Below are 13534 nucleotides of genomic sequence, written 5' to 3'. Positions count from 1 at the left end.
AAGATCCAATCTTTACTAGCTCTCATGCTGTTAATTTCCGATCTTCTGTAGAACACTAAAACAGGATATTTGGAGAATGTCCAAGCTGTGATATACCTGGGTTAATCTCCAAAATGGACAAAACACAGTAAAAAAAAACAAAATGTCTCCCAAATCTCATTCACCCTCAATTCTAAATATTCAAACAGCGAGATCAGCCATAAGAAACCTGAACCAATTGTATTAGATATCATTCAAACCAAACCAAATGTGGCACAATGCTTCTTGAGGCGCAATGTTTTGAGACTTACAAACATGAATGAGATTTGAAAGCTATGATGGAGATCTTGTATTTCACTCTGCTCATCATTCAGTTTTATCATATGGTTTCAGAATACCTTTAATATAGTGCATGTGTCATATGGACCACTGTTATGGTGCTTTTTTTTGTTTTGTTTTTACAGTACTTTCATTGCATGAAAAAAGAGCAGCTTGGACATTCTGCAAAATAATTCCTTTTGTGTTTCACAGAAATAAAATATGGGTTTGGAGCAACATGAGGTAAATTCATTTTTAGGCAAACTATTCCTTTTATTCCGCCATTAAAAGGCATCAAAGCTGGTCTCAGATCAGCTACAGTGGGCAACTTCTACCCATCTATACTAAGCAAGAGGATAACCATATATAGTACAATGAGTATAAGTAGGAGCAGACATGGAAGATAAGAGAGAAAGGGAGATGGGTAATGGAAAGAATGAAAATATCGTATGAGTACCAATCCAGCCAAATGCAAATGAAGAGAAAGAGAGCGAGAGAGAGCTGGAACCCAATGCAGGAACACCAGAAGCGCATGTCAGAAATACACCGGTCTTAACCAGACTCCAGGACCTGGCAGAGACACTTCTTTTGTTCCAATACTCTTACCATGAGCTCACTAATGTCTTGGTAGATACTAATGGGGAAGGTACAGTAATCTTATTCTTGGAGGCTATTTTTAAGTCAGTTTCGATGCCAATAAACATTCTGTACAGATTAAAAGTTTCAAAGTTTCCTACTTGTCCACCTTATTTTCCCTACAACTTCCATTACACAGGCAGCATTTTCAGTTCTTGAACTTTCCATGGCTCTCATGCATTACATTCACAATCTTATGATTATGCTTAACAATCTGACAACATGTAAGGCCATGTAAACATGTAAGGCCCCATAAACTGTGTTCTTTATCAAGTAAAGGTCAAAACCCAAATGGCACACTGATTTTTTTCACTCTGTGTAAGAACACCTTTAATAGTGTACAGTTTATTAAACATGTGCATGTCTGTTTATATTTTGACGTTGACAGATTATATTTTGACGTTATTTATGAGCAAATTCTTGATAGTTTTTATCGTTTTACTGTATGTCGTTTTACAGACTCATTGGTTTCCATGTATTTTCTAATTCATTTTAGGTTTTTCTGAATTATTATTAATAATTTTTTTTTTTGTGGATTAACTTGAGGATTAAATGTTCACCTCAAGACTAGCCATGTGCGCTAACAAAATAAATAGTGTACATTTTTATTTCATGTGGACTTTAACTCTCTATGGTAATCTGTAGCCACATTTGGAACATTTTGGTGAGATTTTGCAGGGCAAAAAAATGTCCCTTGTCAAGAGTTAAGCGATGAATGAAGCTCAGTTCACACAGAAGTCACTTTCAAATGCAGCGAATTCACATGACCAACTTGAACACAAGCGAAATCTGAATGGGAAACTTTTTTTTACCCTCATGTGAAACTCCAGATCGTACAGATTCCTATTGAAACGAGTGGATTTCGCCTGCAAATTTTTGTCTAGCAGCAGTAAATGTGACCGCACCTTAGGGAGCTTTGCAGGTGTACTGGAACAGAGAAGTCTTTTCAAGTTACGTTCCAAAAAACACTGAAATATAGATCAGGAGTTTTTTTTACTTAGTGAAACGACACCACCAAATATTACTCTTAAAAGCACTTTGTTGTGCGGCCTTCACATGGACAGTGGTATCTTAAGAGTAAGACTTTGCTAACACCAAGTATATGACACAAAAGAGACCACAATGAACAAGAAGAAAGAAACAGCAAACAACAATGTACATAAGGTTACAGAGTAATGCCGAACCATTGATCCTATCCATGCACCAGTAAGGCAACCTACATCATCTTATCTTTTAATTCTTCTGTATAAAGTTACAGTTTAACTGTGCTATAAGCTCTATTACTCTAATTCTACAGCTTTTGCTTGGACTGCTGCTATCAAATTTGTAATCAGAGTCTAGAGGGTGGTAGGGTTCATTTAAACGCCCCCCTCACACACATTTTGCAACATAGCTTTTTATTCGTCTACTCACATTCCACGAAATATTTGCGGCTGCAAACAAAGCACATTTGTTTCGGATTATTCCATTAAACTAATTCTGTATATATGAATTTGAATTTACATAGCTTTTTATTCGTCTACTCACATTCCACGAAATATTTGCGGCTGCAAACAAAGCACATTTGTTTGGGATTATTCCATTAAACTAATTCTGTGCAGCACTCCTAGTGTCTGATGTGAATTTAAAGCTTCATGGTTTACAATGATAAAATATATCAATTTCAAAAGTTTTTTAAAGGTTTGATTTTTGAAACCTATTCTCTGGAAATAAATACTGCACGGATTGACTCATTTTAAAAGCTGGAATAGTGACTGTGTGTTTGCAGTGTGTGTGTGTGTGTTTGCAGATGTATTGCCTCACAAATCTTTCGTTTTAATGAGTGCGACTAGAGGCTTGTCATCAGGGCTGTAATCTTCATAACTGATGGGAGTCGCATCATACATTGCTGGTCTGGATTTCTTCCCAAACCTGTAACACACACAAAGGAATAGGACTGAAACATTAAGTCGATATTATCGATAACATCAACAATAAAAAAAATTGTCAACAAATGTTTTTGTTTTCGCTTGTTGACCTAATGTAAAGGCCTGTAATAACGCGGTTTGACCAGCGTGGCGCTGTAGCGCAAGACTGTAATTCAGTCCTCCCGGCTGCAATCCAACAGACTACGACACGCTTATGAGAAGTGCAAATGAAACGTTAAAGTTGGTGTTTGTAAGTTTTAGACTCTACTAAAGCATAAAAATATCATAATACTCCAATATTTTGAATTTGGACTGCAATACCTAGTTCAACCACTCTGTGTCAATCCTACATACAGCACCTTTAAGAAAGCATTTGATTATAGCGATGTGGATGTTTGCACAAGCTCTGCAATCGGCACTCCAGTCAAGTCACATCACGTTTATTTATATAACGCTTTATGCAATAGATTGCTTTAAAGCAAGCAGCTTTACAGTATTAAAGGTAGGGCAGGTGATTTCGGAGAGGCTAGCAATAGCATGCCAGCTTTGAAAGCATAAGATCCCACCCTCCCTGCATAATCACTCTCCAAAGCACACGAACGCGCAGAGGCTAACCAGCGACACGATGAGAGACGGCATTGGTGGAGGGTTGAATGCAACGCTGTCAGATTATCTCATGTCTCATTCACCGGTGAGAAAACTTTAGAGTATAAAGTGCATAATATTACAATAATAACGGGCTGCATTAGCGTAATGGAACGCGCTGAAGTATCATCTCTGCACGAAAAGAGTGCGCGGAGGTTTACTGACAGGCAGGTAGGACAGCCTATCTTAGTCCTCGGACTGAGTGATATGATTGGACGAACACGCCTTCCACAGATGATATAAATACACATACATACATTTAGACCACTTAACTTGATTGCTATTGGGATGTGAAGAGACTTTCAACCAGCAAAAAAAAAAATGTTTTTGAACCAAATCACCGACCTTGCCTTTAAACATGTCGCTTTCAGTTAGAATTACAACTTTATTTTCTACTATAAAGCAGTATATAAATATGTATAGAATATGTATAACTTAATATTTAAATGACTTGCAAAAGCTGAATAATCAATCAAAGCCTACTGCTTAATCTGCGAAATAATCGATTAGTCGATTGATCGTTCTAATAATTGTTTGATTAATCGATTATAAAAATAATTGTTGGTTGCAGCCCTACAAAGAAACAATCTCATTTTGTCATTCATTAAGTTGTAATGGAAAGAGCAGCCTGAACATTCTTTAAAACAGCTTCTTTTATGTTTCACAGATGAAAACATAAACAAAAGTCATATAAAACAATATATTACCTTGCGTGGCGAATGGAGGCGATAGCATTGCTGAAATCGCTGTCAATACTGCGGCAGTTGTAAAACTCCTGGTAGGCATGACGGGACGAGCCCTGGTACTCGATGCGGCTGATGCGACAGATACCAACGATGAGGATGATGAGCATCAAGACGAAAGCCACACACAGAGCGCCGATGATTATGTACAGAGAGTGACGAGGCATATTGGTCAGCGAGTCGACCGGCTGAGCCATCTTCCACTGCAGATCTGAGAGAAAGATGAGAAGGATGAAGAAAGAGAGACAAGAAAGTGTTATTGGGTGTCTTCCTGAGAAAAAACTTGCCACTATGCTATGTGGTTGCTAAGGACTTCTGTTATAAAGTTGCTAGGGTGTTCTGGATAGTTGCTAGGGGGTTCTGGGTGAACAATGCAGTTCCTTACATTTACAACAGCAGCCTAGAATGAAATGCTAGCAGTCTGATGAAATGCTTTAATAACAGCCACAGACTGAGCGACAGCTAGCAAGGACATATACACACCCATAAACACAGTGGGATATTCCTGAGAATCTCTGAATGGCAAGTGTCTTAATGGCTGTCTGATCCAATAGCGGTGGAAATTGAAATTGATAGTCAAGTTGAACACAATGCATTGTGAGATACGGTATATTGTGAAGTGTGCCATATTGCACACTTACACTGGCAAATGTATTAGGAGGCCCTCCGCTTCGTGTCGTGCCTAACAATGCCCCTTAGCTGTTATAAATTCACTGTAAACCACGGCTTCTTGGGGCTTATTGTTTTATTAAATAACATTACACAAAATAAAAAGTTGATTACAATATATTTTTTAATTAAAATAAATAAAATAATAATGTAAATAAATAAATACTACATCTAACAGTACAGTACTACATGTAAAAAGTATCTTAACACTTTTATTAATATTGCTAAATATTTACCCAATTATTAGAAACTAAATATTTACGAAATAATATTTTACACAATATCATTTTTTCCCAATATAAACTTTATAAATGAAAATATATAGCTGCCTTTTAAAATCCTTGTCCCTTGCACAAGTATGATCATATTTAGAGGTCTGTGGCTTCTAATAGATTGAAAATCCCAATATTAGTAGTAGTAGTTATTCCGAACACAGACAGAGACACAAATATATCATACAAACATAAACAAACACTAATATTCACCCATATATCCTGGAGGACACACACAGGATGTGTTTCTCTCTCCACTGTCACAGCGTCCTCCATTCTGGCACCTGAGCCTCAGACAGGGGTCCTTATATATCTCACAGTGCTTACCTGAAATAACCCACATCACATTAATCACGTAGTTTTTTTACTGACATTTTTAACTCCGAGTGCATTAAACGCACCTGTGAACTGTGGGGCGCAGATGCACTCGAAAAAGCAAAATTAAATAATAAAAATAAGATTACACAAAATAAAAATTTGATTATAATAAATAGTTTTATTAAAAATAAATAAAACATGTAAATAAATAAACAAACAAAAAAATACTACATCTAACAGTATAGTACTATAGGCAAAAAAGGTAAAAAATAATTTATAAAATGGATATTTCCGGTCCTTGATTCGTTGTCTATAGCAATCAACAGCATGTCATAGATGTGGTTGATAGAGCTTAAGCTGTATTTTAACTTAAATATTCCTAGAGAGCCACTAGAGAGCAGTGTTTAGTTTAGTTGGGGTTTACAGGATTAGGTGAGCAGGAGCAAACTGATGGCACAGATGACTGAGAATTTTTTCTTTCTTTCTGTATTGTGTATATTGATCCATAGATATCATCTTGTGTATATTATATTGTAAAATGTATGCACGAAAATATTTGACGAAGTAAAGTAACAGCATATAGTAATGTGAGGTGCAAAATGTCTGCATTAAAGGGGTCATATGATGCTGCTAGCCTTCTTTTTTTGCGTGAACATTTGGGCGGTGTTATGCAAATCTTCGCACATCGTGACGTAGACATGTGGGGGCGTGTTAGAACGAGCCGTTTTAGGTAGGCGTGGTTGACTCTTAACTTTTATAAAGAATATCTCTTTGGATTTGAGACTTTAGTCTTTGCAACTTTACAGATCTTCTTTATGCACCAAGAGCTTGTAACACTCCAAAGAGAAAGAAAAAATTTTAATCGCATCATATGACCCCTTTAAGCATTTCTTGGCTCTTCCAAACACACACACACATGATGAACACTACATTATTTTACATATTACTTTGTTTTGAGTGGCTATGCAGCTGCTAGGGTGTTAAGTGTGGTTGCTAGATGATTATTTACTGTTTTAACTCAAAAGAACCCACCAACAAATATCTATGATTTTCTCTATAAATGGCTCCATTCCCTTCTTCAATGTAAGAATATGAGATTTCTTTTTCATTGAGCATGTGAAAACTTTGGAGTAAAGGATCTGTTTAAATCGCTAACCCCAAGTAAGAGCAATAATAATAGTGATGCTAAAGATCAAAGTAAAAACACTGAACACAGAGCATTTCAAAGTATACCGCATTTCTCGCAAACGCATTTCTCTCCAGAAGTTATGATTACTGATGAAATTGTCTTGGGTTGTTCAAACTTTTTATGCATTTTGGCCGGTCATTCACATGAAAATGCAAACTTTTGAAAATGTTTTTAAAGTCCCCATGAAATCAAAATTAAAGTTTTTTGGGTGTTAGTATCAATATGTTAGTCTTAAGGTTATCTATAAGGCAGTGTGCTCCAAAAATTTGCATTTAGAAGATATAAGCATTCAAAGCTTGCAGTTCCTCACGATTCCAACGATTTTTTTTGACGTCACATCGTACTTCAGCTTCTCATCAAACTTTCTGTCCAATCAAACGCTCTCTAGAATCCGAAGCGCCCGCCCCCTACACTATAAAATAGACGCTGAAGATTGTCCAGAATGTCCACAGAATTAGTATTTTCTGTACAGTGAATGGCACGTAGTGCACTATATAGTGTACAGGGAACGATTCAAACAGTGTAAATATGCTTTCCATTGAGGAAAAAAAAGAAGTATGGTTTCGTGTGGCTGGCATACCCTGTCAAATGCGGCTTTACGGAGCTCAACGGGACGGCTCTGGCCCAAGCTGTGATATAAACGAATGCTATTGGCTATTATAAAAAGGGGCGGGGCTGCTTGATATGTCCCGCCCTGTCTTCCTGTTTCAGTTAAAATGACGTCAACACAGAGTAACGCTGCGTGTTTCTAAGCATTTCAGGGGACCTTTAAAGTGCACGTTTTTTTAAAACAATACAATTATCGTCCGGTGTAATCTACAAAAATGTGATTTTATGAAAACGCTGGCTGAGGTCACGCGCATGCTGGTTAGGGTTAGGGTTAGTGCAGTACATGCATACTATGATGATACTGAAATTTACATAAACCCAGGCCCAGAATGCTGCCCTTAAATCGTTTGATCATTTGTTTTGCTGAGGACCATTTTGTGTTTACTGAGTGTGCAAATCTCAGCAATCCCACAGGAACGGACATTTGTCGTCAGCAGTGTCGTCTTCATAACGCAATCCCATTGAGCATTACTTGCAATCCCCCCGGAGAATGTTTAGGTCCCATCGGACACCTCTTGTCAGAGTAGGGTGATAGACTGATCTGGCTGCACAGCTGGTGCAGTCACACTTCACAGACAATGATGTCTGAGCACGTAATACGCAGGAGGCAGTTGCCATGGCAACCAGACGGTCTTGGAAGGAATGTAAGGGAGAGCACAGCTATGTGCACAACCCAACGAGATCCTCACCTGGTACACACAGGCACCTATAACTAGTGCCGATGCTGCGGCAGATGCCATGAGCGCATGGGTTGAGGGCGCAGAAGTCCACTAGCTGGGCGCAGGTATGTCCGGTGAAACCTGCAGGACAGGTGCAGCTGAAGCCCAAACCGGCACCATGTGGGGAGCAGCTGGCATTATTGTGGCAGGGCCCAGAAGCACAAGGATCAATCTTCTGCTCACACTTGACACCCTGATACCCTAACAGAGAGAAAGAGGAAGAGACTAAGATGTGCAGTATTGCATAAAGAAACCAGTTTGAGTCTGATGCAGTTCATTCGATCTGAATCATGTAGCCTTCAATCTCAATAAAAACACATTAAATTTTAATACATCATACACACAAGAGATAATCGGTTTTAGCGACCGATAATAGCTTTTCCTTAATGGTAATCAAATATCAATATCGGTCAATCTCTAATACACCCGCACAACATTTGATTTTGATGGGAACTTTGTTTTTATAGAGCTAAAGATATTTTTATCCCTAAAACTAAATCTCACAAAAATAAGTAACACATCTTAATTTAAAAGCTCATTCAATTTTAATACATCGTACAAACTAGAGATTGGCCGATAATTGGTTTTAGCAACCGATAATAGCTTTTCCTTAATGGTATATCGGTTTGGCGATATCAGATCCACCAATATTATAAATAAATGTGTTTAAAAATATGGGTGACTGACAGCGTTTGATAAGATGTGCTTGTCATTTGCTACAGATGCCCTATTCACTTTAAAGACTCAAACTAGTACTGTCAGCAAGTATTTTATAACCTATTCTAGACGGCAACAAAGAAAATTACAGCCATGAAGAACGTGAGAGAACATCTACTATTCAAAGATGAGAAAACCCGTGAACACGGATGAGATTTTATGTGACAGTATTTGACAGATGTTGTTACCATTTAAAGTCACAATGAAATGGAAGTAGCGACAGATCTGTTCTTACACATTGTGACAAACATTTGAGCGTAAAGGATTATTGAAAAAGAATAAAATGTAGAGCGGCTGTTGACTGGATGTTGAGATCTGGGTGTGGCATTCTGAGATGGATGTGATCTTGTAGGGGTGGGTTCAAGTTCAAATTTATCAGTTGTTTGTTTAAAAAGTCAGTAAAAAGAGAGACCATATGTCAAGACAACCAGAATTCTGCATACAAGCGTGTGCAGGCACACATGTACAGTACAGTGTATGTTTTGTTTTTGTGGATTTGTAGTCTCCTCTAACATGCACGCACCAGCAGATTACAAGCTTGGTGGCTATGATCCCCCCCAATAAATGTCAATCACACACAGAGAAATAGAGCTCAGTGCGCCGATCCGCCCACAGTTTCCCTTACGGAAGCAATTTCATGCATTATCTTAATGAAACTCTCGCAGCCTGACAGAGCCAACATGAATGTGCTTCACTGCCAGTATTAGAGGAATAGTTCTCCCCAAAATAAAAATGCTGTCATTATTTATTCCTCCTCCTGTTGTTCCAAACCTGTATGCTCTTGTTTTTTTTTCAAAACTATGACAGGTCATAGTGACCACGACTGTGAAGCTCCAGCAAAAAAGCACCTTAACAGTCGTCCATTTAACTTGTGTACTATTTCATTTTTCTGAAGTCAAACGTACATGTAAACTCAAATCAATGTCAATTTGGATGACCAAGCCTCACAGACATCAGACATCACACAATTGGTAGTACCATATTTCATCTGAGAGCTTAATCGAAGCAGAATATTTGCAGTGAATACGGCTTCAGAAGACTTGGAGCATAGCGCATGAGTAATTTGGACTACTTTTATAGTGCATTTATGGCAATTCATAAATGTGCATATTACCAACTGTGATTGTATGATAAACTGCTTTGAAAAAATCATCCAATTGTGTTCCACTGAAAGAATACATTTACAGGAGGAGAATAACCAATTTTGCTTCATTCACAGTATACAATGCCATGTTTATAAGATATTTTTATCCCTTAAACTAAACCTTACAAAAACACACAACACATTTTAATTTAAAAACACATTCAATTATAATGCATCGTACAAACTAGAGATTGACCGATAATCGGTTTAAGTGACCGATAATCACTTTTCCTTAATCCTGTGTCGGTTTTGTAATATCGGATCCACCGACAATGTATAACAATGCATAATTATTCCAGGGAACTAGTTGTGTTTGCATGATTTTTAAAGTAAAACATTAAATAAATATAAATTTTGCATATCAGTTTTCAGACAAATAAACATACAAACAATCGCATTGTTATCGGTTATAAAAACATCTATATCGGTCAATCTCTAATACACAAGCAAACTTTTTTTTGCTTGGAACTTTCCTATGAGTTCTACTGTTTTTATAAAAAAAACCTTCTCAAAAACCCTTTTGCATTAAGACATGATTTAGTTTATTAAGCTGTTTTCCTCATGGGGATGTTGGTGATTTCAGGTTTTACTATCCTTGTGGGAATATTTAGTGCTTATAATGTTGATAAAACCTGACTCACACACACAAATGACTGCAGTAAACACAATGTTATTTTCCTTCAGATAAAAACAGTAAGAGAAAAAAAAAATTAACAAAGCCTTCAGTTATAAACCAACAAGAATCAGTCAGCCAATGTTGGTTTGCTGCTTTTCTTACAACACTGCTAATTAACATCATTTATGCCCTCCTGTGTTTTCCATAATCCTCTTACAAAAATGGACAGAACGGTAAACAGTGTTCGTTTGTGTGCTTCCACTAGACCCTAACAGATATGCCTTGCCATCAGCATGTCCATGACAGCATTTCTTAAAAAGATAAAACATTGAATGAATATCAGTTCTGCATATCAGTTATCAGACATATAAACAGTCAAATAATTGGCATTGGTATCAGTCAAATATCAAATATCAATATCATTCAATGTCTAATACACCCGCACACATTTGATTTTGATGGGAACTTTGTTTTTATATTGAGCTAAAGATATTTTTATCCCTTAAACTAAACCTTACAAAAACACACAACACATTTTAAATTAAAAACACATTCAATTATAATGCATCATACAAACTAGAGATTGACCGATAATCGGTTTAAGTGACCGATAATCACTTTTCCTTAATCCTGTGTCAGTTTTGTAATATCGGATCCACCGACAATGTATAACAATGCATAATTATTCCAGGGAACTAGTTGTGTTTGCATGATTTTTAAAGTAAAACATTAAATAAATATACATTTTGCATATCAGTTTTCAGACAAATAAACATACAAACAATCGCATTGTTATTGGTTATAAAAACATCTATATCGGTCAATCTCTAATACACAAGCAAACTTTTTTTTGCTTGGAACTTTCCTATGAGTTCTACTGTTTTTATAAAAAAAAAACTTCTCAAAAACCCTTTTGCATTAAGACAAAAAAATTGAACAAAGCCTTCAGTTATAAACCAACAAGAATCAGTCAGCCAATGTTGGTTTGCTGCTTTTCTTACAACACTGCTAATTAACATCATTTATGCCCTCCTGTGTTTTCCATAATCCTCTTACAAAAATGGACAGAACGGTAAACAGTGTTCGTTTGTGTGCTTCCACTAGACCCTAACAGATATGCCTTGCCATCAGCATGTCCATGACAGCATTTCTTAAAAAGACACAGTTGTTTCTTCTGGAAGGCTTTAAATAACTCAAATAACAGGCTCAAATTAATCTTCATTTACACGATCAAAGGCACAAATCCCCGACCTTCAATGTCTCTTGCTCAACCTTTAATTTGTTCTTCATTTTCCATTTTCTTCCCCTGCCCTATCTTTTCATTTAAAGCATCATCAGAGCATTAAAGCTCTGTGCTCTGCCCAAGGTGAACCTCCATTATTCACAAAAACCGTGCTTGGAACTTTCCTATGAGTTCTACTGTTTTTATAAAAAAAAAACTTCTCAAAAACCCTTTTGCATTAAGACAAAAAAATTGAACAAAGCCTTCAGTTATAAACCAACAAGAATCAGTCAGCCAATGTAGGCTTGCTGCTTTTCTTACAACACTGCTAATTAACATCATTTATGCCCTCCTGTGTTTTCCATAATCCTCTTACAAAAATGGACAGAACGGTAAACAGTGTTCGTTTGTGTGCTTCCACTAGACCCTAACAGATATGCCTTGCCATCAGCATGTCCATGACAGCATTTCTTAAAAAGACACAGTTGTTTCTTCTGGAAGGCTTTAAATAACTCAAATAACAGGCTCAAATTAATCTTCATTTTCATGATCAAAGGCACAAATCCCCAACCTTCAATGTCTCTTGCTCAACCTTTATTTTGTTCTAATTTTCTTCCCCTGCCCTGTCTTTTCATTTAAAGCATCATCAGAGCATTAAAGCTCTGTGCTCTGCCCAAGGTTAACCTCCATTATTCACAAAAACCAACACAAGACATATCTACACAATTCATAAGGACATTGCTTCTTGCTAGATTCCTGTTATGCAAATAGAACTTTCATGTTACTATTCTGAATGCATTTAAATGAATAAAAGCACATTGTGGGTAGTTTTCAATGTTTTTTTACATGTTTGATGTTTATGTAGAACTAAATAGGGAAAGGGAATTTTACAGCAAAACTAATAACACTAAATACTGTTCTTTTGATCTTTCTATTCTTAAAAAGCGAGTAATTACATTTGTGCAAAGCTGACAGACTCCCTAGTCATTTATTTATGTTTATGTTCTCCATCTGAAAACATTAAACTTAGTCAATTTAGTTTGCCTGTTGTTAATATTATTGTTGCAGCTGCCATGCATGCCATGTTTTTATTGTTGTGATATGAAGATGAAATGAAATAAAACGAAGTAAAACATTAAATATATATAGGTCCTGAATATCAGTTGAATATAGAAACACGGAAATAATTGGCATCTGTATTGGTTATAAAAATGTATGAAAAAAATTATCACGATTTCTACAAAACTATTAAGCATCACAACTGTTTTCATCATTGACAATAACAATAAATGTTTCTTGAGCATTAAATCTGCTTATTAGAATGATTTCTGAAGGATCATGTGACACTGAAGACTGGAGTAATGATGCTGAAAATTCAGCTTTGATCACAGCAATAACATTTTACATACAATATATTCAAATAGAAAATAGTTATTTAAAATTGTAATAATATTTCACAAGGATCATGTGACACTGAAGACTGGAGTAATGATGCTGAAAATTCAGCTTTGATCACAGGAATAAATTACATTTTACAATATATTCAAATAGAAAATAGTTATTTAAAATTGTAATAATATTTCACAATCTTACTGTTTTTATTGTATTTTTTTTTCATTATTAAAATAAACACAGCCCTGGGGAGTATAATAGACATTTATATAATATTTATAAATCTTACTTTTAAAACTTTTAAAAATCCTAATTTTCATATATATTATAATTGAAACTTACGTAACCACCAAAGAGAACTATTAAAAATGCATAAAGCATTTTAGAAAAAAAATATATATATACACTGTATACTATATATATATATATATACAGTATA

At 36.0% G+C, this 13534-nt stretch overlaps 1 protein-coding gene across 1 annotated transcript in view; it reads right to left on the bottom strand.

The window, feature by feature from the left end:
- Positions 1-2646: 2646 nt before the first annotated feature.
- LOC107717591 (delta and Notch-like epidermal growth factor-related receptor) overlaps positions 2647-13534 on the bottom strand; it is an 18021-nt gene continuing 7133 nt past the window's right edge. The window contains exons 10-12 of the mRNA XM_016524399.1: positions 7975-8205; positions 4193-4499; positions 2647-2844 (exon numbers count right to left, since the gene is read on the bottom strand). Coding sequence (XP_016379885.1) covers positions 2733-2844; positions 4193-4499; positions 7975-8205 — 650 coding nt within the window. The 3' untranslated portion in view covers positions 2647-2732. The remainder of the gene's footprint in view (positions 2845-4192; positions 4500-7974; positions 8206-13534) is intronic.

The sequence above is a fragment of the Sinocyclocheilus rhinocerous genome, unplaced genomic scaffold (genome assembly GCF_001515625.1).
Source record: "Sinocyclocheilus rhinocerous isolate Xijiao unplaced genomic scaffold, SAMN03320098_v1.1 scaffold240, whole genome shotgun sequence".
Lineage (NCBI taxonomy): Eukaryota > Metazoa > Chordata > Actinopteri > Cypriniformes > Cyprinidae > Sinocyclocheilus > Sinocyclocheilus rhinocerous.
Note: the sequence above shows the minus strand (reverse complement) of the source record. Positions and strands in the feature narration are given on the sequence as shown.